Source organism: Parasteatoda tepidariorum, chromosome 6, assembly GCF_982258835.1.
Source record: "Parasteatoda tepidariorum strain Cologne lab strain chromosome 6, Ptep-v5.0, whole genome shotgun sequence".
Taxonomy (NCBI): domain Eukaryota; kingdom Metazoa; phylum Arthropoda; class Arachnida; order Araneae; family Theridiidae; genus Parasteatoda; species Parasteatoda tepidariorum.
Window position 1 is genome coordinate 51,533,009 of NC_141760.1, and position 27,574 is coordinate 51,560,582.

The following is a 27,574-nucleotide window of genomic DNA, read 5'->3' on the forward strand; positions in this document are numbered from 1 at the left end:
TTATATTATTTTTAGAAACTTGCAAAATAAGCGAAAGTTAACAAAGCGTCGATAACTAAATGTTTTTTTTTTCTAATGAGAAGTTTGAATGGCATATTTTCTCATTTCTATTCAAAAGTAATAACAAACTACTAAAAATTTCAATAGTTACTTGTGTAAGAAACAATTAAATAAATAATGATTATGAGAGAAGTGCATTAGTTTATTTTTACACTTACGATTGATTGAAAGACGTTTGTTTTATGTTGAACTACAAAAAGTATTATTAATTTTTTCCTTCCCTGTGGACAAGTTATCATATTCAACAAAATTTATAAAAGGAAAAAGAAAATAGAAGAAAAAGAAAATCGAAGGAAAATAAAGAAATTTTGAGAGTTCTTTCAAAAACCATGAAAAAAAGTTCTTTTTAAATCTTATACTTCAAGAGGAAAGTTTGTTTATGTTTCTTAAACTTTGTTAAGAATGATATAAATGTGCAAAATGCAAAATTTTATTAAAATAAAGCCAGTTTGAGCTACAAAAGAATCAGCCCAGGTGCATCTAGTAAAGTATTTTCTATAGAAAAGATAGCCTTTTAGATAGAACACATGCTCTCAAATATTGTTTTTTATAGCAAAGAAGAAAAAATCAATATCTGCAAATATTGGCCACAATAGAATAACCGATTTTTCAGGGGTAAATGAATTCATGAAATTAACGTAAAAACAACCTAATAATGACCAGTAATAAGTTAAAATTCCGTTAGCTTATTTGAACTTAACACTTTTCTTCTACCTTAATTTGCATTATTCATTAAATCTGGTCATTTAATTTATAAAATTCCGTCATTTTCAATTTCAATGAAACTTAAAATAAAACATGTTTCCTTACAGAAACAATTCAACGAATTGATAATTTATTCATTTATTAGTTATTCATTTGCCTGATATTAAAAAATAAATAACTACTATAAAATCATTGCACATAGAATTTATAAAATCATGGCAAAAGATAATTCATAATTGCTAAATATATTAATAAGTAAATCAATTCCGTTACAGCTGATTGTGGGTCATAGAGAATAAAACTCTACAATTTCGTGACTAACGGCATGATGGTGGTAATGTGGTCAGCATTGAGCTTCAACCGTCTTTACTTACCAGACAAGCTTGTACCAATCGATTTGAAGCAGAAGGTTTTTCAAGTCGTAGTCGAGGATCGAACCCCAGTTCTTCACAATAACAACTTAGTGTCTAAATCATTGTTCCTAAATACATTATCAATTAAAATTAAGAACATCAATAATATATTAATAATTTATAATATCTCCTACACTATATTAATAGTGTATAATTTTTTATCCGTATAATTTATACGTATTTATAAAATGATACATTTTATCGACTGTCACAGATGAAAACATTATAATGAAAAGTAATTTTTGTAAACTTTTTCTCCTTTTTTATATTGAAATTAATTATCAACCGTTAGAAATAAAATCATATGAATGAATTTCTTATTCATAATTAATGATAAACTAATTAATATCTTTTTTTTAAAGAAATATTAAAGAAGGAGATTATGATTATCCTTAATTAAAGATTAAAATTTTAGTCTTAGTTTCTAAGTAACTCTGCTAAATAACAATTATTTGCTCAAAGCTAAAGATCAACTGTATAGCTTTAATTTTGAGAAAGTTTATTAAGATTATTAATAATATACTGCTATGTAATAAATCCTCGTCAAATAATTTATAAAATATTCTAAGATTTTAAAACCAATCAAATATGTTTGCAGCGGCACATTTGATTAACCATCTTAACATTATTAATTATTGTTATGAAATAAATCCTCGTCAAATAATTCATAAAATATTCTGAGATTTTTAAAGCAATCAAATATGTATGGAGAGACATATTAGATTAGCGACATTAAAATTATTAATTATATACCGTTATGCAATAAATCCTGGTAAAATAAATTAAGAAAAATTCAGATATTTTAAAAACCGTAAAATTTACATGGAGTGGTAATTCCAATTTTTCAACCTAAGCTTTTTTTAGAGTTAAATACTTTTGTAAACTCTCAATTATATTTCACAAACTGATGGTTTCAGCGTTTGAAGGAACAACTAAGATTATTGTCTCCTTATGTTAGGAGGAGATCCAAAACACAAAAATCTTCTAAGTTTCAAGTTTTTTATGTTTTAAAAATAATTTCTGCATTTTAAAAATTTTTAAAGTCTTTTGAACAAATGGGTGAATCTTTCTAGTATACTTCAAATCACAGACCAGTGAAAAATAAAATAAAAATAAAATAAATAAAAACTCAAAATAATGTTTTAAAAAGAATTTGATTCTAAGTTTCTATAATTGATAAATTATTAACGTAAAATAATTTGTTACTCGAGACGTAGCTAGATCTGTTTTTTATATTTAAAAACGATGGTTTAGGATGGAAAATTAGAAAACGATTACGAAATCAGTAACTTATCGCTTGCTCGTAAAAATGTGTTCTCCTGTTCTCACATTGGTTCAAATCTTTAAACATTATTTTAATTAAAATATGGTGCATCAAAAAGTTGTTTTCGGTTACAAGAACAAGGATAAAAGTGAAGTGAATATTTTTTTTTTAAAGTTATATTCCTGTGGTATGCAACAGAAATAAGATTTACTTCGAGAAATTTGAGAGTTAATTTTACGGAATTTCGTCAGAAAGAGGTATAAACGGAATTTTTCTATACTTTAATATTAAGGGAAAACTTTTTTGAAACATCACTAGAAAAAAAGTTTCTTCCCCAACTACGATTGAAAATATATTCTTCCGGCAAATTATTTTAAGAAGTTTCCTCAAACTAAATATTTTGAATATCGGATAAAAGTGATAAATATTATAAATAATCTAAGCACAGAATAGAAACTTCTATTATACCAATTTTCAAACAATACTTTGAATAATTTATTTCTTTTCTCTTAAAAAAAAAGAAGCCCATTCATCTTCACTTCCCCACCCTAATGAAAATGAGCAAGGTGATAAAGCAACACTGCAAAATCAGATTAACTCAGTTTCCTTCAACCTGAACATTGTTGTATGACCAACTTTGCGTGACAACAAGCTTATAAATTTGATTAATAACAGCAAACCCTCTTCAAAAATAAAAGTCACGGCTTGGAATCGCCAAAATTGAATTCTTTTCTCCAGTTCTTAATCACAAACTGAATAGTACGAAAGCGCTTGCGCCAGCTCTCAATTCCTTGACCAATGGAAGAATAACAGGCAACTCAGCGCCCCATAAACTTTTTCTCGGGCATTTCCAGCGCCTATTACCGCTTAAACGAGATGCGGATATGATACGCTGGTGAGAAGGTGAAGAAAATATAGTGATCGTAATTTAACTCTGACTTTTGTTGTTCTTAAGGGTGTTAACGTCATAGAATTTGTATTTTATTGTACAGTATCATTTTTTGTGGAACCTTTTTGACGGCATTGATGACATCCAGAAAATTGTAGCTAGTAAAGAAGGTGATGTGGCTCTGTTTGATGTTAATATCTGGAGTGGCGATCTATCAACATGGTAGGTAAACTTTTTTTTAATATTGAACTAAATATAAATTTTTTATTTGATACACTTTAAAAAAATTTTTGGTGAATAGTTGCCGCCATTTTTGGTTAAAACACTAAACTTTTTTTTTGTTGAAAAGAACTAAAATTTTTAAAATTTAATTAAATATGAAATTTAAAAGATTTTCATGACTATTATTATTTTTGTTACATTTATACAGATTTAAACCTTTTAAAAGCATATTTAACTTCCTTAAAAATTTATATAAAAGACAGATCACACAAAAATTTTATAATATCATAGATCATATTGTAAGATCTTTTAAATGTGATTAGATCCCATAAAAATGTTATTTTTATAAAAAGTTTTATTTACTTAGTAACAAATGTTAAGGTTTTTAAAAATACACATGAGGTAATGTTTAAAAATGCAACAAAATACATAAAAAAATGTCTTAAAATTTCATTCATGCCAATAGTTGAAGACTTTTTTATTATTTTTTTTGCTATTTTTAAGCTTTAAGTTATAACATTTATTTTTCTAACTGCTTAATTTTATTGTTATTAACTTTTGTATCATGCAGTTTTTATTAAATTTTTATTGAACAACTATCTATCACTTATCGATCGTAATGCTTAGAATTCAAAACTTTTATTGGTAATTAGAACTACAATTTAAATCGTCGTTCACTTCGGAAATTGTTTTATATTTGCTATCTCTTTTTTGGTATTTCTTTTCAGCTCACTTGGTTGTAACTTTCCCTTCGAATAAAAAAAAAATACTAATATTTTTATGTCAATGTAAAAATATTATGTTAAAATGGTATATTTCAATAACAACTTCATTCATAGTAACTTTTTTTAATCGTATGTACATTGAGAGACTTTATCACAAATAAAATAGAAAAAGTAACACATAGAGGTCACAAATTAGTATTTAATTGTAGAAAATAAGAATAATAAAAAAACACTGTTGAAAATACCCGAATCATTCTGCTTTTTTCCCCCAGCAATCTAATAGGCTTTTATATTTTTCAGTTCTACCATTTTCCGTAGTTATTCATAAGATTTCGATACCATTTCCTTTTCTTCCCCCTCGCTTCAATATTAATTTTTAACTCCCATAGTTAAGGCGTTAGCGCAATCGGTTAAGGCGTCGCTCGCACAGCTGGTTGGAGAGCTGGGAGTAGTGAGTTCGATCCTGGCGGCTGCTGAAACAACCGGCGTGTATACGCATTAAGGTGGGTGATCGTCAAATCTGTAGTAGAAATAATTCATCTCGGTGGTTGTGGTGCGGAAGCTACGTCAAAATTACGTGGCCTTAAATTACGTAAAAATTACGTGGCCTTCCTACCCTGGCAGTTGAAAGATAAAACCCTGATGGCTGGGTGGTTGATCATAGTTGCATTTTAAAAGAAAAATATTAATTGTTACTAATTTAAAATTAATAAATGATATTAGAATTAATAAATTAATCTAAAAAAAATTTGAATATAGTGAATTAGTAGTTTAATGGTGTTGGAGAAATAAGAGATTAAAATTACAATTGTAATTTGGGAATGGAATAAAGACACATGCATCGAACCAAAGTCTATGGATAATATGATAAAAAATCATATTGCATTCAATTTCAAAGTAAAAACAAACATATAAAATTAAGTTTTAAAATAGAATCGGAAAAAAATTTATAAAAATTAGGTTACTGTGATCGTTTACTAAATGTGGTATCGCAAAACACAGTATAACGCAGTGACCCAATAGGTTCAATGGTCAAACTACGCGAGGTTGACATTGAACTGATAGGTACCATTAAAATTTAGGATAATAAATTAAGAATCAAATTAGAACAAAATAAATGAAATATAACTTAAAGAGTTGAGATAAAATTACTAATAATATTCAAGACACGAAAAATAATATTTTAACGAAAAATTATACATATGTTTCCAATAGCAACATGCCACTAAAAATATATCAAACTAAGGTGCACCACGTGCAGAAAATATTAAAAGAAAGAAAAAGAAGATGCTTTTAAATGCTCTACTCATATATCTTTAATTCTATCTTATTAGTTTTTTTTAAACATAAAGCTACGTAACAAGCAAATGAGCGAACATAAAGTTGGAACACAATTTTAACAAAAACGTGTACATAAGTCTAAATCTATCGAGAAATGGGTTACAGTTCAAAATTTATAAAAGGATTTGAAATCTAGCGTAATACAATATCAAAGATATAAGAGAAAGTTAGTTTTTAAGTGTATTGAGTACAGTGATCTCGAAATTCAAATCATTACAAAACGCCTTTAACAGAATGTATATTTAACAACAAAAAAGGTATAATGTTAATGCTGCAGTGTCAGAGACGAATCTAAATAACAATAAACTCTACATTGTTGCACAGAGCGCAATTAATGGATTTTAAAAAATATTGTTAACAATACAAAAGGAACATTTATTTGTCCTAACTAGCACTTAGGAAAGTATAAAATGAAAGTATCTTAGTATAAAAGAAACAATCAAAGGTATAAAGAGGCAGATATAAGGAATATATGAGTTACTGAAAAGGAAGTGAGAAGCATTATGAAGATATGATTGATTTTTATCATTAGCTAACTATCAAGAATATAAAGGTTTAAAAATTTGTATGAGTAATTAAACAGAAGAAAAAAGATGTAGAAAAAAAAATTAATTCCCTCGATACAGACCTAAGTCCGAATCTCGAAGAAAGGAATTGGGACCTTTCAGAGTGTTTCAGTGTTAAAAAAATTAAAAAATTGTTGACTGCTAAATTTTAGGACAAACCTACAGATAAACGATAACCAATTAAAAGTTACGAAGTAGAAAATTTGAAGAAAAAAAAAACAAAAAAAAAACTGATGATTGAAATTGGTTAAGTAAGCTCCCCAGAAACACGAAGAAGAAAAAAATGAATGTCTGCGATTTTGAGAAAAACAAAGTCATAAAATATTTTCAGTGACGTACCGTTACTTTTGAGAGTGGCACTTGTCTCTTCAACAAGAAATTTAGAACCAAGCATGGACCGCAGAAAGCGAAGATGGGCACATAAAAGGTTGAAATTCCTTTCCAAAAGAAAATTGAAACAAATTGAAGACAGGAAATATTAAACATTATATTTACATTGAAACAAGAAAATTACAGCAATTAAGAAAAATCACTTGAAAATTTCACATTGAATGGACTAAAACAGTTATGAAATTAAAGGTAGATAAATAAAAAAATTAAATTAATAAGATGAAAAGATTTAAATAAAAAGGAATAAATGTAACATTATACTAAGTGTAATTGCGACACCAAGTCAGAGGAAAAATAAAAGTGAGGAACTTAGTAGTGGATTTCATTTAATTTCAATAAAAGCTAATGCTCTTTTAAAGTATTTGAAATACTATTTGTAAGTGGTTCACTATATGTCAACCGATGAAACAGACATTTCTCCTTTTACAATAACAATCTGATTTTATAATTGTTAAATGAGAATTGATATTTCACGGGCTAAAAATGCAATATGTGTGGGCAACCCCACACATATTTAGAAAAGTCACCTGTGACTTTAGAGTTTCTGCTTAAAAATATCTGGAAGTTGTTTATTATTATCGATTTTTTTTCTTCGAATATATAATTTTTTTAAAAATAATTATAGCAATTCATAGTTGGTTTTTGTTTGTGAGATTATTGTGAGTTAAAATTAAGACTACAATACTGAAATGTACGCTTTCCTGTTGTTAGAATTCTAAAAGTCATAACATGAAATAAAAATATACACATATATATAATAACAAACATTTAGACCTTAGTATTGTTTTCCGATGGTTCAAATGACGATCTGATCGGGTAAAATATGCTGAAATTCAGACACTATTTAAATTGCAATAAAAATATTTTCTTTCGTTTCTATTTTATTTTATTTTTCCTTTTAGTAATTTGTACAATTTTAGCTTCATTTGAATGAGGAGACAAAAAGTTAATATTTTGACAGTATGCTAGATAGGTTTAAAAATATCCTTTTTATCATAACTTATTTTTTATGTTAAATTAAACTTTTTAAGATTAAATTTTTAAATTGTTTAAACGAGTAACTTCTTTTGTAGTTTATACACAGGGAAGAAAAGCATGGTCAAAAGTACCAGAATATGGTAAAGTTTACCATGTTTACTATGGTAACAAATGCACATGAAAAAAATAACGGTAAAACTAATAATCAAATATGGTTTAAAAAACATGTAATAGAATTTAGTAAATTTATCATGATACTTTGGAGCATGGCATAAAAACTATTTATTCGGTTAAATTTACTTAGCACTGTTTTGTGAAGTTTTGTAATTTTTACTAAATGTGTAGTAATAAAAACAATTTTGAAGACCAGAATTTATGATAAATCATTACCATATGAGCGTAACAATTACCAAATGAATAATGGTTTAAATAACACACATTTTGTTTTTTTCTTTACCAAAATTATGTTTATTTTTTTTTACCAGAATTGTCATTATCATACAGTTCGGTATCTTTACCAGAATTTTTTTTTCTCTTTATAGAAATTACTCCGGACAAAAATTTAATATTTAAAAATAATTCTAACAATTTTAAATAAGTTTTAATTTACCCATTTCCCTTTTGTCCCATTTTACAAACAATAAATTTAAAAAAAAAAAACATTACAAATAATTAATAAACTTGCTGCCTTTGAACACAACTCTTTGCAAAGCTGATTTTCGCTCAACATGTTAAAACTAAATTCAAAACTCAAATCGTGGGTGAATATCTGTACCCCTTTTAATAATTGGTTATTGAAGAAGAAATGGTTATTCATGGTATTTAGGGGATGTGAAGTTGGTGTTATCTCCTAACTATTAAAAATAGTTGTGGTTACATATTATAAATATGGATGGTCAGCAGAGTGTGTAATTCTCATAAATGTTCATCTTTAAAGAAAAAAAATAGAGAAGGAAGAAAAAATAGTGGAGGAAGATTAGAAAAAGAGAAGTTATAGCTTCGAACAAAAATTCCAAGAAAAAAATTTATGTTCCTTCAATTTAATCAACTTTATTTCAGGAATTTTATTGATATTTCAAATATTTTTATTACTAGATATATAATGAAATATCTGGGTGCCAAAAATTAAAGACTGTTTATTGCAATAAGTAAATTAATATTAATACCAGGAAATTTTTTTTATACGTTTAAAAATATTGCAAGAAATTAAACTAAATTAATTAATCATTTTCTGTTTCATTTTTTAATTATTATTCTTCATCTATTGAATTTAAATAACTTAGAAAAAGTCATTTTTAACCATTGCTTTCATCGGACATCAATGCACCTAGTTATAAATTTTCGTGCTTTTTAAAATCGGTAGGCAAAATAAATACATAAATAAATATCAAGTGCTTCGTAAAGTATTAAGAATCAAAGTCTTAATTATTATCAGAATAATAAAATAAAATTCAGTAATTTTTTATAGATTTTATTTATATATTACAAGTTTTCTGTGACGATAACAGTTATGTTTCCACTTAATCATTAGATTCATAAAAGGAAGAAATTATGGTTAATTCCTTAAGCTTTTATTTATTTATATTTTAATTCTTCTATACATTAAAACTAATACTAAGACGCAGTTGAGATAGCTCAAAAGTGGATTAAACCCGAACCAAAAAAAGTCATAACATCAAAACGTCAAACTACTATGTACCTTTCTCGTTGTATGAGTAGTCAAAAATTGACGAATACCTTACTATAATTTTGAGAGTGAATCGAGGAAGACCAACACGAGGCGATAGAAATAATAGTTCCGAAGTTTAAAGGTTTTTATGTACAAAAGGTATCTATTTGCCTATATGACATTACTGTCTAGACAAGTAAGGTATTGCTCCCTTTTTATTATTGCACACTAAATCATATGAGAACAAATACGAGTTAATAGGACTTATAATTGAGAAGTTGTAAGGAATTTGTGTATAAAAAGTAACATTTTCCCTAGTGTTTATTTTCACTTTTATCATTACTAAAGTTATTATATCTAGGCAAATAACATAGTTCTCCCTGTGTACTGTGAATCTAATGTGACCAAATATTAGTTTGATGGACAAATAGTTTAGAAGTTATGCTGGTTTAATTCATGCAAAGCGAAATTCAAAAATAATACTTTTTTTTTTTAAAAAAATATTTTTTCACTGTTAATTAAATCAACTCGAGTTCGGTCTGCTTCAATTAGACGTAAATGACCACACCGGAAGACATAACTTATATATTTAATTAGTAATGTGATTTTTGTAAATAAGTAATTCTTGTAAATAGGCTTAAAAAATATATGATAACAAAAAATATTTCCTAAAAAAAAAGATTCAAAAAAATATACACAATACAATAATGTATTATTGAAAATAAAAGTCTTGCTTCTGAACTATTACTTGTATCGTCTTAAAACTGGTTCACTTCGATTCAACGTAAATTTCCCCGAAAAAATATCTAACTTGTCTAGCTGATAATTAAATAGTTAAATTTGTTTAGATAACAATGCTCAAATAACAATTTAGATACTTAAATAAGTACAATTACATAATTGTACTTTTTGACCCTATAACTTCTTCAACCTTCTTTAAACCTTTATAACTTCAGATGAAATACGTAGATCTATCTCGAGGTTAGTCTCATTCGATTTAACGTAAAAAAACTAACCCTATTTGGTTCAGATGCAAAACCGGTCATCTCCAATACATAAAGTATTTAGTGAAAGCAGCGCGCGTGTAGTTAGGGAATTATTAAATTTTTTTATTTATTTGGATTGAGCGAGTTTTGCAGCTTACTTCGGAGTTGGTCGATTTTACTATAAACTAAAGCAACAAAAAAAAGAGGGCTTTTTTAGAAAAATTATTACCCAATATTTTTTTCCGAAGATAACTTTATTAATAGTTGTATTAAGTCATTATAAACAATGGCTATAATTTCCCCTGTACATTTTTTTTTTGGCAATTGAAAATAAGTATCATAATTCCTTTAAATTAACATTGCTTCTAGTTTAGCCGAAAAGCAACGTGAATAAAGCACAAATCAGGTACAGAAATGGACATACTTGTTGTTTCGAATGGTTGGGAATGGAAATGGAAATGGTTGTTGTTTCGGCTCTCTGGACAAGAACCTTCCTAAGTGTCTTAACACCAAATGACGTCAGAAATGTAAAGAAACTGATTTAACCAATAAAGACATAAAACCATAAAAGACAAAGGACCAAGTTTGAACAAGATAGAAGGGTGATTAAGAAACAAGTGTCAGGAGGTTTGGCGGGATATTTAAAAATATGGAGTGATTATTAGAGATCCATAAGTAAAAAGTAGTGTTGAATGATTTTATCAGAAAAAAACTCAAACTTATGATTAAAACTCCATCTATGTAATGCAATGGAAGATCTTTTGATATCCTGTTACTTTGACATATCTTTCGTGTTTCTTATGTCGAAGTTTAAGGTACGCTTACTTTAAATTTATACATATCTTTAGAGCCTTGGTGGCTCAGGAGATAGAGCATTCCTTTTCTAATGAAGTGAGCCGGGTTCGAATCATAGCGAAGGCTAATCGATACGAATTCCGCTCCCGGCTTACATCGGCCACATTGCTGGTGCAAAATATCTTCAGGGGTAAATGGATTAAGGGTTAGAGTCCCTTTGCCGTCTGGCTCTAACCGTGAGAGGTTTTAGTGGTTTTCCTCACCGTGTAACGAAAATGCGGGTCAGTTCCATCAACAAGTCCACCACGAAGGCATATTTCTTTCAATAGTTGATCCAGGATATCCCTTGACTTCTGGATTACGTTCAAAATTACAAGGCTATGGAGTTGAACATTGGTAGTCATAAACCAAAAATTGGGTTAGCTGTTCAACAACCGTTATAAAATAAAATATACATACCTTCAGTAAGGCGTTACTGAGTGTTTGAAATGAAAAGGTTACATATATATCTTTAAAGTAAATATATTTTTAAAAATGAAATTAACGTTTAACTAAAAATAATTATTTTTCTTATCAAAAAAGTAATTTAGAAATATTGTAAATAATTTAAATGTTTCTACTTGGGTGTGTAAAAGAATCTTTTTGCTTTAAAATTGAGATTTTATTTATGAGTGTCTAAGAAGATAAAAATAACTTTTCCGAACGAAAAGAAAGTAGCACTTTAAAAAAAAATCCTACTGATTTACTTATATTATTCTTTGAAAAAATTTTAAATGTAATGATAAATAAAGAAGATGAACTGAATAGGTCGGAAAAATTAGCATAAAAAATTACAAAAATGAAATAAAATTAATATAAAATATTCATATGCTAACTTAAAACAAGCGTTAAATGTATAAAAATGTGGCTATGGTTAAAAATTAATATGAGAATTTATATACCAGAATTGAACATATCAGAAAAAAAGGTGATGCAAAAGCTGAACATTGAGAGGCAAAATGAATAATGCGGAAAAAATAAATAAATACAAAAAAATGAATGTTTATCCTGTGTTGTCAAAAAGTATTTTTAAACCATATTTCAAGTTAGATAATTCCAAAAATAATAAATATTTTGAATTATATTAGGAAATCTAAATTTAGTGATTGAAGAAACGTTTCTGTTTGAACAGAAATTGTTTGAATTTTCTTTAATACGAATTTAAATATACAAGTAATTGAAATAATTTTGAATTAAAATAATTGAATGTCAGCGAATAATGTCACAAAATTATGTCAAAAATTATTTTTTAAATTTTAATATCCGAAAAGTTCTTTTGTTTCAGTCATGCAAATTTTACAACACGTAATTAATTAGAATAACATATACTCGAATTAGAAAAAAGTGTTTTTTTCTTCTAAATTGGCTTATTTTGAATGCCAAATGAATTGTTCACCGAAATAAGCACAAAAGAGTTGCGTGACTTGCCCATCCTGTAAAATGACAAATGGCACTCTTCGCAAAAAGGCATTAAATTTTGCCCATTATGGTTGAAGGTTTAGCAACAGTGAAACTAGAAATATGTACTGACATCTTCAATTTAGTAAAAGAATTTGAAGTGAAATTGAATGCAGTTCACACGTTTTATTGCTACTTTTGATTTGACATTATCTTTGTTACTGTTGCTATTTCGTTTTTAATATGAATTATTAAAAACTACCCCTTGAAACCTTCTTTTATATTTATTTTGACGAAATATTTCGGTGTCTTTTTTGAACGCTTGCGCTTTTTACCTGAATCATGTTAATTATTTTATTCATTATATTTATTTATAAAGAAGATTAGATGTGGTGGCGGAGAAATAAGTATGTTATAATTTTACACAGATATCACATATTTTATATATATTCCTTTTACGCAAAGTTATAACATAAAAAGTTTTGATATGAAAAGTTTCAACTATTCTTATTACTCTGAGAAAAAAAATTCTGGAAAAATTATCGCACTGTATGGTAATCTGGTAAAAAAGAATTTTAAAAAAGCAATAATTCTGGTGAATAAAATTAAAATATACAGTATTTAAACCACTCATTTGATAATTATTCCATTCAAATGGTTGCGTTTTTTTTTTCTTCGGAAATTCTAGTTTTCGAAATTACAGTTCTTATTACTTTACATTTAGTAAAAAATACGAAACTAAGAACTAAACTTAACCGAATAAATAGTTTCAAAACCACGGTGTAAGGTTGCAGGTAAACCACGGGGCAAATTTTAAAACAAATCTTATCACATGTTGTAAAACCATATCCTTGTTAATTTTACCAAAATTATTACTAAAGCGCATTGGTAAAAATCACCGAGTTTTTTAGTGTTCCCAAAGAGCCAGAAACACGGTAAATTTTACCATTTTGTAGTAGTTTTGGCTATACTTTTAAACTCAGCGTATATTATTATGCAAGGTTTTCTATATATATATATATATATATATATATATATATATATATATATATATATATATATATATATATATATATATATATATATATATATATATATATATATATATATATATATATATATATATATATATATATATATAATATATATATATATATATATATATATATATATATATATATATATATATATATATATATATATATATATATATATATATATATATATGTGTGTGTGTGTGTGTGTAATATATGTTGCATGTGTTATATATATGTAATATATGTTGCATGTGTTATCTATATGTGTATGTTATTATGTAAGGTTTTCTATAACGTTCTTTTGCAAAAGAAATGAGAATGCTAAAAACAAAAACAGAAAAATATTTTAAAATTTGAGGTATAAAAAGTTTTAATGCTTTTTTCATTTGATGATTAATTATAAAATTGCACACAAGTGCTATTTTTTTGAAATCAAATAATAAACATTTATAATGATATGAAACTGCCAATAATGATTACTGAAACCGTAACAGGCTGTAATGATCATTTAATAATGTGAGCGAGAGAGATAATTATGTAGAAGTTAGGCTTAATTTGTTGTTAAATTAATAGATCTTAAGCAATAAAATTTTACGATATTTATACATTAAAATTAAAACTCATAGAAACTATTACGTTAAAGTGAAAGCTAATTTTGATGGGCATAAAAGTATTTTCATTTCTGAAAAATAATTCGAGTGATGCTGCTCAAATTTTGGGGTTCACCATTTTAAAATGTGCTGTTTGAAATAATGTAAATATTTGTATATAGTAAAAATTTGTGTGTATTCAAATTTGTAAATCAGTTCATAATTTAAATAGATAGCAAAAAAATAATAAAGAATTTTTTAAAATAAATTATATTCTGTTAGAAATTTTTTTTAGACTAAACAGTATTGCGAATTCGTATTTGTTTTTTTTTTATTCCTTTAAACAGTTGCTTAGATAAGGTGAAATACGGAAAATGTGAAATGTACATTAAGAGAACCAAGCATTCGTCCGCTCATCTAACTAAATTATTGGAACAATATTTTCAAGATTACGGCATTAAGGCTAACCCCTTCCCTATTTTAAATAAGAAAATTCCGATTCTGGTTATAGTTAAGGCTGTTCCTTTAAATCATTAAAGAAATGCTTATCGTTTATCTACACACAATCTTAAATCACACAAGGTTGAAGAAAAGAAGTAAATGGGTTAAAATACATTTCAATTCAGTATGTAAAAGAAAGGTTAAGTTGAGAAAAAAAAATTATTTCATTATTTGGAATTCATTGCATCGATATCAAACCATTTTTTGTTGCTAACACTAGCTCTTACTCTGCAAGTAAATTACTCCAGGGATGAATAATAAAAGAAGCGACTGTTTTGAAATAAACAAGAGTAAAAAAAAATATTTAAGAGGAATGAATTTTTTAGAAAAAGTGACTGTTTTTTGAATTGACCTTTTTTCAACCAAATTCTAATTCTCAAATGATTTAGTTTGAACAATCTGAATTCTAAGTTTTTGCTTTTGTTTATAGCTAAAAAAACTATGTTTTTCTTCATTATATCAAAACGAAATTGTGAACTTTTTATTTCCGTGATGTGCAATGATATATATATATTGATATTGTATTTATTATATACTAAAAGAGTTGAAGAAGTAAAATAAGAAAACGAATTATGATTATGAAAATGCTTTCCATAAAAAATAATTTATTTTAGTGATAGAATTAAGTCATCAATAGTGAGGATAATTGAGGTTCACTTCAAGAAACGTGAAATTTTGTGACACATGCTACACATTTTGTGACATAAATTTTGTGAATTATGCGGTATGTAGAAAGGAAAAAGGGAAAAAGAATCACTTGGAATAATCATTTTGATCTAATGATCGGATTTTCATTAGCACTCAATCTTAATGGGTCATGGGGGTGACCTTAAATATGCTTATTAATTTGTACGGTCTACATTTTAAGCTACAAAATCAGACACAAAAAATTATTTCACTTAACATACTTTTTTGTTGTAGCTGGATTTGGATTCTTTACCCATAAATTGCAGGAGGTAGCTGCAATCTGGGAAATATAGTTTCAAATAGTTTGATCAGGAAAGTGGTCAAAACTTAGGACAGTTAATTTTAATTTTAAGAGAATTTAAAAAAATTTGCACACAATCATAAAATATTTCTATTTAAAAATATTTCCATGCGAATTTTTTTTTTACAATTATTTATAATTTTTTATTATTTTATTTATTAGCTGAAAAAAATTTGAATTGTAAGGTATTAAGTCATTCATCACTTTTTAAGTCATTTTAAAGAAGAAAATTTTACAGGGCATAAAACAAAATTTGGCGAAATTGATCTCATAGTATTATTATTATAATTTATACTTATAGTATAATTTATAGGACTAAAGATACGATTTTTTTATAGTGTTTTCATACGTTAATAATATAATTACGACTTACTAGAATAATTTATACGACTAAATATATTATTTTTTGAAGTATTTTTATACGTTAATAATATAATTATGCCTACCAAAATTGTAGATCTGTTAATTACATATCAATTAATTAAGGTGTTGTTAACATGATTTTTTTCGAATGTTAATGTCGCAAAGTGCTTGTCACTAAATGTAAGCTTGAAAGCAACTTTGATATAAACTTAAGTTTAATGTTTTACATAAGTGCAATATTTTTTCCACTTAGTTGCAATTTTGGCTTTTTATACATAAATGGGTAAGATTCTGCTTAAATTTAAAGTTCTTAAAGATGCCAATTTGTAGAAAATAATGTAACCAATTATTACAAATGAATTAGTTTTAATTTTTTTGAGAATAATAGATTTAAAATATTTTATTAGATTAGTTAAGTTATGCAATGTATTGCTGGTCTAAAACCTCTAAGACGTAGCAGATTAAAATGTAAATGAATAGTTTTAAAATCTTGAAATATTAAATCAGGATATTAGAGGGGCATGGAATGTTATATATAGTACTTGTAAGTTCAATAAACCACAAGAATTAATTTTTAAGCACTATTTTAATCAGGCTAAAAGGAAAAATACACTCAATAAATAAATAATAAATAAACAAATTTCTAATGCAAGATAAGTCTTTTGACATCTTTTTCATGACATCTCATTTATCATACCTAGTTTCTTCGCTACTAAGCATTAATAAAAAAAGATGCTGCATAATTTCAAGACATGATTTGTATGTAAGCATTAATTATATTTTAATTGCAAGATCTTTGAGAATTCAAAAGCGCATATTCATAAATTCTATTAAATATATAATTATTATTTTTCTGCTATTCTTTTGCGGTACTTTCTATACATTCAACAAATAAAATTGTATAAATAATTATGCATAGTATAAAAGAAGTGCTAAATGGCAAAAACTCCAGAATCAGTCATGCTGCCGTGAATTTAACGATACTAAACCAAAGTTTTGGTATCAAACGTAACTACAACCTAAGTCTAAATTTTAAAAAAATAAAGAAAAGAAAGAAAAAAAAGAAAAGAGAGAGAGAGAGATAAAGATCAATAGGGTACTTAGGGATTGTGAAAACCGCTTGTATCTGATAAAAATTAACCTTGGTTAGAGATAATTATTAATTATCAACAACATAATAATAATGTGTAACTATAAATGTATGTTTCATAATTTAATTAAATTCGATTCGAATTCAATTAAATTCGATTTCCTTTGTTAACTGTCTTTTCGATAATTAAACTTGGTGATGTATTTATAAACGAAACATTTTGAAATTATGAAATGGGATTTTTAGAAACAGCATTCATTTGTTTTATAATTTAAAAATCACTTTAAGTAACAAGAGAGCCCTGGTGGCTCAAGGGATAGAGCACTCGCCACCAACTGAGGTGACCTAGGTTCGAATCACAACGTTGGCTGGTCGACCCGAATTCTGATCCCGGCTAGCTCTAAACACAGAACTGACATAAAACATTCTCAGTGGTAGAAGGATGATGGGTTAGAATTCCCTTGTCCTCGGGCTAACACTGGGGGTTTTCGTTTTGTTCCTCTCTGTGTAAAGCTAACTCACATTTCGTAAGTCCTCCACGAAGGCTAGTTTGCTTCAATACTTGAACCACGAGTTCCCTTGTCTTCTGGATTGGATTCAATATTACAAGGCTACGGAATTGAACCGTGATAGTCGTAAATTTAAAATTGGGTCTGCTGTTAAAAGCTGCTTATGAAACTAACAGGAACAAATTATAAAAATTGTATAGATTTTTACCAGTTAGAAAATAGCTGATTTTCATTTAAATACTTGCATGCATTTTAAATGAGGTAGTTTCGGCATAATATAAATTTTTTAAAATATCTATAAATTTAAAAGCTACTTTAAAGTTTTGAAATAATTCGAAATAGCGAGTAGAAGAGTTTATATGTTAGTATACTATCACATTGATTTAACGAAAAAATCACCATTTTCTTTCACTCACAAATTCACGATTTGTCAGTAGGAATCCTTTCGATTTTATCTCAATAAATACATAATCCTTTCTTTATCAAAATTCAAACTGCTCTTTTTTCACGAACCTTATTCGAAATGTAAAATGAATTTTCTGTTCTTCATAATTTATTCATAGTTACTTCTGTTTAGATCCTGTAAGGATTTGCTTGGGAAAGAAAAAAACTGGTTTTCATAGTAAATCTCTCAACAGGGTATTCTGGAAAATGGGTTGGTTATAAGAAATGAGAAGAGTTTCTTATTATTTAAAAGCTTTCTGAAAGCTAACAAAATTGATGCTTCAAAAACAGATTGAATCACAGTGGAGATAAATTTGGCGGAACAAGAACAATAAAACATTGGCAAATTTGGAGCAAAGGATAAACTGAGACGAAAAAATACAAAATGTAAAAAAGGTTTTTAAACTACAACAAAAATATAGTGAATATTCAATGTAAGTTTAAATTTTACGAACATATTGTCATCGAAATTTTGAATTGTGAAACTAAACAAATAAATAACACAAAAGAGAGGGCGAAATCATGTTTGGAAACTATACCTGATTTTGAAAGATGCTTTTGGATGCTGATTGGAGGAAAAAATGGTGGGGAAAAAATTCTGTAGTACCATTTTTTCATAAATTGAAAACTTTGATTTCCGTAGACACCAATCCATTATATTTCAATCTACTGAAGAAAGTTATATCATTCAGTATTGTAAGTTATCACTAATTTATAAAGCTAGAAACTTCATAAGCTAGCCTGGGATGAGAAAAATTTAGAACGTTTTAAGAACCCAACCAAGAAGACAAGGGAACATCTAGATCAAACATTGGGACAAACTAGCCTTCGTGGAGGACTTTTTGATGGAACTAATCCTCATGAGCGTTACATTGAGAGGAAAGATACGAAAAACTTCCCATGGTAAGCTTGGCCGCAAGGGAATTCTATCCGAGATCCTTTTATCACTGAGGAAATTCTTGAGGAATACTCAGTTGTTGGTGCGAGCTGATAGCGGAACTCTTATCAACCAGCCAATTCTAGGATTCGAACCTGAGTCTGGGAGGCAAATGCTCAATCTCTTGAATCACTGAGATTTGTTAAGAAAAATTGTAGATAATTTCTGGGTTTGTGTCAGTTCAGAGATATAAATTGCTCTGGTTTTCTTAAGGATAAGCGAGGATGTTTCCAGTCCAGCAAAATGCAAGAGTTATAAAAACAAAATATCTTAATTATAATAATATGTGAATTGAAATTAGAAGCCATTACAGCTTTAAACTTTCATTCTTGCTCTTTATTAAGTATTTAATACACTTAATCCGAAAAATCTCTTAAAGAATTTTAGCATATTTCTCAACATCATTTCCTTAATTATTAACAAAACATTCGCATTGTATTGATAACAAAAACTTATTATCTCTCACATCCATCTTCTAAAAATAAAAAAAGAGCTCTACTTTTAGCATATAAATCGTTCTACTCTTTTAAATCGTTAATTTTAAATTTAAAGACTTCCAACTAATTCTATAGTTTAACTCATAAAACGTAATCATGTTACGAAAATCAATAAAGCAAACATCATAAAATACATTTTTATAACTGCCGTAATCATTTTTACAGCATCTATGAGATATTTTCCAGAGATCAATTTCTCAATTTTGAACATCGTAAGATAATGCTGACAGCCTTCGTAATGGAAACTATTTTGCCGCCTTTTTTATCTTCTATATAAGATTTTAAACACGGTCACACAACAGAACCAACTTGTTTTATAAATATATGTTGTTTAATAGAATGGAGGCTTACGTTTTATATTTTCGGAGAAAAAAATAATATTGAAAAGTTTCTAAGGATTCAATGTCACGTAAATAACAAACATAACGAAGAAGTCACCAATTCTATGCACAGATTTAAGTTGCTTAAAATAATTATGAATTATTTTGTTCCATTTTATTGAGTTGTTCTTAAGCAAGTGTCGTTCCTTTGAACAATTATTCAAGTACAGATAATCAAATAATGTTAAAAAGATTTCCTGACGCTATATTTAACAAAGGACTAAATATCACTTTTACTTATTTTAAATACTGGACTTGTACTCATGCTTTTATAATTTAGAAAAATATTTCGGTAGCTTATATATTATTATGCAGAAATTATTACTATTATTATCATTTTTCGAATCATGCAAAAATGAATTCATAAAAAAAATATATTTATCTCCTTGTGACTTGCCATAATTGAATCAGTTTTAATAAAATATTTTAATAATAATAATCAGTTTTAATAAAATATTTATCTATAGCATTAGCTTTATTTTATTTTCTAATCGGTGTCGAACATTTGACCCAATCCTGAGCTTGCGGCTATAAAAGACATACACCGAACCCTAGTAATTTTGAACCCAACTCAGAAGACATGGGAACTCCAATATCAAGCATTGGGACTAACTAGCCTTCAATTAGGACTTTTTTTTATGTTACTAACCAGTATTTTCATAACTTGGAGAGGAAAACTACGAAAACTTCCCACTGTTAGCTCGACGGTAAGGGGATTCTAACCCAGGATCCATCTACCACTAAGGATATTTTACGTCCGCACTCAAGTCTGAGAGAGACGGGAGCCGAATTCGTATAAACTAGTCGCAGCTGGAGCTCGAACCTAGGCACCCCATTGGCTGCGAGAGCTCTATCCCTTGTGCCATCACGGCTCACAGTGTTAACTATACCAGGTGCAAGTATTACATAGAAGAAAAATTTAAAAATATCAAAAAATATTAATAATAATAAAATCTAGGAAAACTAGCATCACTCTTTATTAATTTTATAGCAAAATATCAATTATAAATGTGACAAAATAACTGTTATAATAGTAAATTTGGCATAGAAATATATATCGCTAATTCATTTTTTTTTTTTTTTTCATTTTCAACTAGTAGAAACGCTGAATAAGTAAGTTGGCTAATGCGTAAAGCAAGTTAATCGAATTGCGTACAGTCATATTAATACATCAGTTATACAATTATATCTAAAAAATATATATATTTGGGTCAATAATGCAACTGAAATTGCAATAGTTAAAAAATGAAAGAAACAAAAAATACAAATTTAAAAATAAATCAGTTTTATCAAATTCTTTAGAGATGATAGAAATTGAGAATCGGATTTCCGCTAACAATTGTTGTTTATTAATAAAGACGAAATAATTTGCTTACAATTGTTTGACATTAAAAGGCAACTTTTAAATTTTAAAAGCTTAGTTTAAATCTACGGTTGTTAAGGACTTGAAAAACATATTAATTAGAAATACACCTGGAATCCCTTGATTTGTTTTATATAAGAGAACTAGTCATTGAACGGTACACAATCTATGCCACATATTAGAAGACTTTTTAATATTTTTATACGACTCCACACCCCTCCTGGATGAACATATTTTAAAAACGACTTTTAACTAAAAATTATGTTGTGTAAAATATTTAAAGTATTGATCTCGATAGTTTAAAAAGATTTGGATAATTTCAAGGATTCTGAAAATTTAAAATTAAATTTAATTAATTATATTATTTTTGATGGCGGTCAGATATTTCGTGCGTAGGACAAGCTTTAAAAGAAACGACGGAAATTCTTGCTATGTTTCTAACCAATAGATAATTTAGTTAAATTTTTGGATTATGGGTAGGAATTCACATAGTTAAACCATACTTTTACGTTTTAAGGTGCAAAGGTTATTTTCAGTGTTGACTGTAATCCTGAGCTTAATTTTTAAATAAATAAATAAGCAAAACCAAGCTCTCGTTAAAGAGTGCGTTATATCATGGGAGAAAGTAGTAAACCTAGGTTACACCATGAAGTTTCAAATGATTTTTAAAAAAATTCATAATATGAAAATGCAAATAAATTAGATCAGTATTACGCAGTGGTGAAGCTGTCCTGGAAAAATTCGCTTGCATTTTAATATATTGGCAATTGCTTTTCATTATTTGAAACTTCATGGCTTATTCAAGGTTCACCTTAAAAGGTTTTCTCGATATTTTGATTTTTAAATTATGTAGGTGGAAAATAATTTGCCATGAAAGGTTTCTTCTGCTGTACACATTCCTCTCAAAACATTCTTTTTTCGATTTGCTATTTATTTCCTCCTTGTTCATCCTTCACCCTTATCGGTGGACTTTTCCTGCTTTTTATCTTAAAGCCTGATGATGGGAAGCTCGTCCCTTGTCCAGGAATAATTTTTGTATGATGAAAGATAGAAGAAAAAACCAATTGAGGCTTAAATTACCAGAAATGCTTCTTTTAAATAATACATTATACATATTTTGCGCTCTTGAGTTAACTATTGTTTTGACACGATACTTTTTGTGGCTAAAGCTTCGGTGGGCTCTTTTGAACCGTTTTTTAAGAAAAATTATTTCATTTTTTTAATAAAATTATTTTTAACTTTGAATATTTTTACTAAATACCAACAACGAAGTATTTTTTCCCTTTATTCTGATTGCAGGGGTATTTAAATAAATGCTTTTAAAATCTGGTTTACTTAACCAAAATGTTTCAGTAACAATGTACTAAACAATTTAATTATTTTTACACTGTACTGTTTTTTTTCCGTTGCATTATTTGCACTTTAGGCGAGATTACATCGCATTAATTGTCAAAGGTCTGCTTCATTTTCAAAATCTCCATTACATATTTATAGGCATTGCACTCATGAAAATATAAAGAAGTACATTTCGTTCACCAGTTTCATAAATTGGAGTTTCAGATCAGGTTCACCACATCCATCTCAATCAGATGACCCAAATAAAATCTTCTCTGATTAAGACAAAAGTGCAATATCCGACTCACGTCATACCTGCTAAAAAAAAGAAAAAAGATGAAGGAAAGAAAAACAAAATGGCGACAGGAATTAAGGAATGGATGACTGGGAGACCACATTCAACCTCCGTCTCACGTACAAACTTTGACCGAGTATTATTGACACGAACTTGATGCAGAAAGAAGGGGAAAACAGTAAGGGGTGGGCAAAGAATATGTATTTCCAACCCCCATCACTTCCAGAAGCTTCTGGAACACCAACAAAGACCCTTACATCTTTTAAAACAGAAGTCTTAGTGAACAAGATAATCGTCAAATTTATCTTGAAACAAGGCAATGACAGGAATGAGATGTTGGGAAGGGGGTAAGGCCGAAGGTTTAATAATGTCTTTAAGCTCTACGACGTGATCATTAGAGTTTTGACTAGCTGTTATAATCTTTGGCGAAAAAGAGTTCCACGATATATATATTTCTTCTCGCTTGCTTTCTTCTTTTGTTCTAATTTTGGGTTTTGTAAGTGTGGTTCTGAATTATACAAAAGTTGGGAAAGAAACTTTTCGGGAATGGAAGTAGATTGGCGTTAAGTTTCAGTGAGTTATATTATCTTGGATCTTAACTTTTATCAATCCTATTTGAATTAACTCTCACCAGTGTTGAAGAACATTTGCAGAGGTTACATGCTTACGCTTCACAAGAGATGCAATTAAAAACGTGATTTGGAATTGGTAACTGGAATACACTGTTAGAAATTTCTCGGAAAAAATTTATCAACTGTCAAAAAAACAATTTATTTAATTGTAATGTTACTATGTTTAAACAAGACAGTCATATAACCGTAAATAAGATGGTATTCAAACTGCTAACTGTGAGAAAAATCACTTATTAACTGTTTTATCCAATACAGTCAAACAACCAGAATTTTATAGCACCAACTAGGTCCACTTAATGAAGCCACTTAGTTCTTTGCAATTGGTTGTATATCATATCCGAGATGACTAATCTGTCAATCTCATGACCGACAGAACGGGGGTTCGAGTTGCAGCGTTGATACCACAATATTTCATCCATTCCCTTTAATACATGAAAAGTTTCCAGTGGCTTGCACTCCGCAGTTTGTGACCTTGGACAATTAGAATACCATACTCTCATTCTCACATAGATTATATCACCATAATGCTGCTTAATACAAAAAAACAACAATTACTTTCTATCTGTTACGATAGGTGAAACAACTATGTAGGCTAATTAAACCATATTCCATGGTTCATAAGATAAAACACAACACAATCACCACATAACTCCAATGCAATTACATAATAATTACGAAGCCAAGCTCCAATGTTCGGTTAAATGTCTCTTTTACGGTTTTGACACCATGCTAGTAGTAAAGGGTTAAAAAGTAGTAAAGGGAATTTTGTATTCATGGTTCTTTAACCATACTAATTGTAAAAGGATTCAAAGGTAAATAATTTTCTTTACCGTAAACTTTACGGCTAATTTTATAGACAGACTGCTGGTGTTTATTTCAACATAATTTTGAAATGAAAATTCTAACAGTGTATCAAATATGTCCCTTGTTAAAGTTTCGTACCATTTCAATATTCCATTCCTTATAACTCGTGGAGCATCTATTTAAAGTGCTAAAATATTTTGATGTTTACTTATTTTGAAAGATATATCCAAACAATAATGTAAATATCAGTATTCTCTAACCCTTTATTCATTAGATTCTGTAATTTTAACTATCAAGAATGAGAGCTATGTTTTTATTTCATTTCTGAAATTCTTTACAATGATGATTATTAATGAATCTAAAATTTAGTTTTGCATATTCAACACTTTTTAGTATTTCATAATTAAATAAATAGTAAAATTCACATATTTCCCAAACTATTCTGAAATACTGATCACTTTACAATTTAATTTTAAGAACAAATGACTTTGTTCTTAAAATTAAATTGTTTATTTCTGATGCAACTAATAATTGTGATGTTTTTTTAGTAAGCAAATATTATCGTTTTTAATAAAGAGTACGAGAAATTTGATTTTAATTTTAAGCAACATTTAAGATATAGTATGACAATAGAAAAGTACCTTTACTTACTAATGTCTTTAGGTAAGGACCAATGCAGTAAAAATTAATTAAAATGCTTTTGAATATTAAGAGTATTTATAAAGAAACCCTAATTTTATAGTAAATTTAATTACAAAATTTCATTTTAAACCTTCCCCTCAGCACAAATGATAACTATAAACAATTGAAATTCTCATGACAGTTTTAAAATGTGGCCTATGAACATGTGTACTGTATTTAAAACGTAAGGAAAAAAAAAATTTCCGCGATCACTCCTTAAATTCTTTACTTCATCTAAAGATGTATGATAAATATTTTAATTAGTTCTTTAATATATTTTCAAGAGCAATTGTGTTGTTAAATTTCGGGATGTTATTTATATATATATACAGGGTGGTCCTAAAATATATGTCAAAAATGTAAAGGTAGGTAGAGGGGACATAAATAAGCATATTTCGGAAAGGAATGTGTGTGCGGTAATGGCAAATTAAAGCACTAGCTTGTAAAGCAGTATGAATCAGAGGAAACTGAAAAGCCAAGTAAAGACAAAAGAAAATAAAAATTTATCAACAGAGGTGCTCGAAAGAGCAGCCACCAACATCGACACAAGATTCACAGCGACGGCGCATGGATCGGCGTACATTAGAAAAGACGTTAGGCATGTCGAGCACATGTAAAGCAGCAACGGACAAGCGGGTAACAACATCTTCTTGATGGGACTCTCGTACACCAGGCTTTTAATATGACCCCAAAAGAAAAAATCCAAGCAGGTTAAATCAGGAGAACGCGGTGGCCAGGTAACTGGACCACCCCGTCCTATCCAATGCTGAACGTAGACAGCGTCCAGGTGATTTCTGACGCTCCCTGTACATCCTCTGAGCAGCAAATTCGTTTCCTTGCGCAGGTTAAATCAGGAGAACGCGGTGGCTTTAGGTAACTGGACCACCTCGTCCTATCCAATGCTGAACGTAGACAACGTCCAGGTGATTTCTGACGCTCCCTGTACATCCTCTGAGCAGCAAATTCGTTTCCTTATACATGAAATGCACGTCGGCCAGCTCCACATTAGTGAAACGATGCATGCTGTTTGAGATCCGTGCGGGAATCCAGCTAGCAAGCGCTTTTATAAGCCGCAGTCATCAGCGCTCCCTACCAGCTCAAGGCGGCATTACCGCACATACAATCCTATAAGAAATATGCTTATTTAAGTCCCCTCTACCAACCTTTACATTATTGACATATATTTTAGGACCACCCTGCATATATATATATTTATATATATACATGTATATAATGAATGCAGGTTATTCTTTTAAAATTCTGAGATGAAATAAACTTATGTTTATCTTAACGGCATATTACTATTTTTTTAATGAAAATTGTTTTGTTTCATATTCAGTTAGAATTTATTGAGAATAAAGTAGATAGATAGATAGAACTTACTGAGTACTATGCGTATAATGTAGAATTCTAGTAAGAAATTAAACAATTTGTCCTAAAGGTTATTGCCCTTTAATGTTAAAGAATGGAAAAATTATGCAATAATATTTCCTATAAAAATTTGGCAAAATAAGCCTTCAAATTACGTAGAGTTGGAAAATTATTTTTGCATAATAATATGTTCGCCAAATAGTGTTTGAATAAGCATTTTTTTTTTATTCAAAATAATTCTTTAGAGTTTCAAAAAGAAACCTTTTTTTTTAAAAAATGATTCTATAACTAACGGATATCTTGACTGGTTGACTTTCAAACTTTTCTCTTAAAATAAATTTAAGCACACCCGAAACATTTTGGGAAACAAACCACTCAGTCGGAATGCAACGTATATTCCTCTATTTCTTATAATTCTATAGATACAAAATTTGTTTTTTCCTTAATATTAGGTATCACTTGCTTTAAAATTATTAATTCAATTAGTGGGGAACTAAAAGAAAAATTCCAATAATTCTACAATTAATGTAGTGTTAATATATTTTACGGGAAAAAAATAATAAAACCACAAAACCAAAAATGCCCAAATATAATGCTGCCAACTAAATAAAATAAAAAGTGGAAAGAACAAATGGATATTTCGTCGACTCTCTTCTTCTCAACACTCTGAATCGTTAACAAAGACTTCTTTGATGTATAGCTACAGTAGGTTCTCCATTACATCGCCGAAAGTGCTGCAAAAACTGACCACTTATGAACCCCTAGCCCCTTACGTGAGGACATTAACTATTCTGATGGACTCCTGACCCCGTAATGACATTGCTCGGAGTTATGTTGATTTTCCTATTGAGTTCTTTTTTTCTTTTCAGCGTCGCAACCAGGCGAAAATGGGTTAATATTAGATGTGGATGCTTCTTCGTTTATAATTTACGATACACTTGGACCGATGCTAGGGTATAAGGGTGTTGTGATGAACGTGCCCTTCATGGACTTACCCTTTCCTTCTTATTGTACAGAAACCATTGTTCTGACTATAAAAATTCCCCTTAATCAATTTGCACATTTTTAATTAGTTTATATTTATCAATTAACTCGCTTATTTTGATACCAGTGAATATTACTTAATTATTTTATTGTCATTTAACATTTTTGCCGTCGAATATAAAATTAAAAAACATTTGCATTCATATATTTTAAGAAATAAGTTTAACTTTAAATTTTGAAAAACTTAAAAATAATTTGCGCTACGAAAAGTGTCTTTGTAGACTTACTTTGAGTGTGGTAAACTTGTTATTTAAGATGATTTGATATATTCAA

General features: G+C 28.3%; 1 protein-coding gene across 3 annotated transcripts in view; it reads left to right on the forward strand.

The window, feature by feature from the left end:
* The first annotated feature begins 3,178 nt into the window (after nt 1-3,178).
* Nucleotides 3,179-27,574, forward strand: part of LOC107446919 (lachesin) — a 52,698-nt gene continuing 28,302 nt past the window's right edge. For 2 of the 3 annotated variants that reach the window (XM_016061718.4, XM_071178682.2), the window contains exon 1: nt 3,354-3,553. In XM_016061718.4, coding sequence (XP_015917204.1) covers nt 3,505-3,553 — 49 coding nt within the window. In that variant the 5' untranslated portion in view covers nt 3,354-3,504. Of the gene's footprint in view, nt 3,554-27,574 lie in introns of all 3 variants that reach the window. The other variant, XM_016061700.4, reaches the window with a different exon arrangement.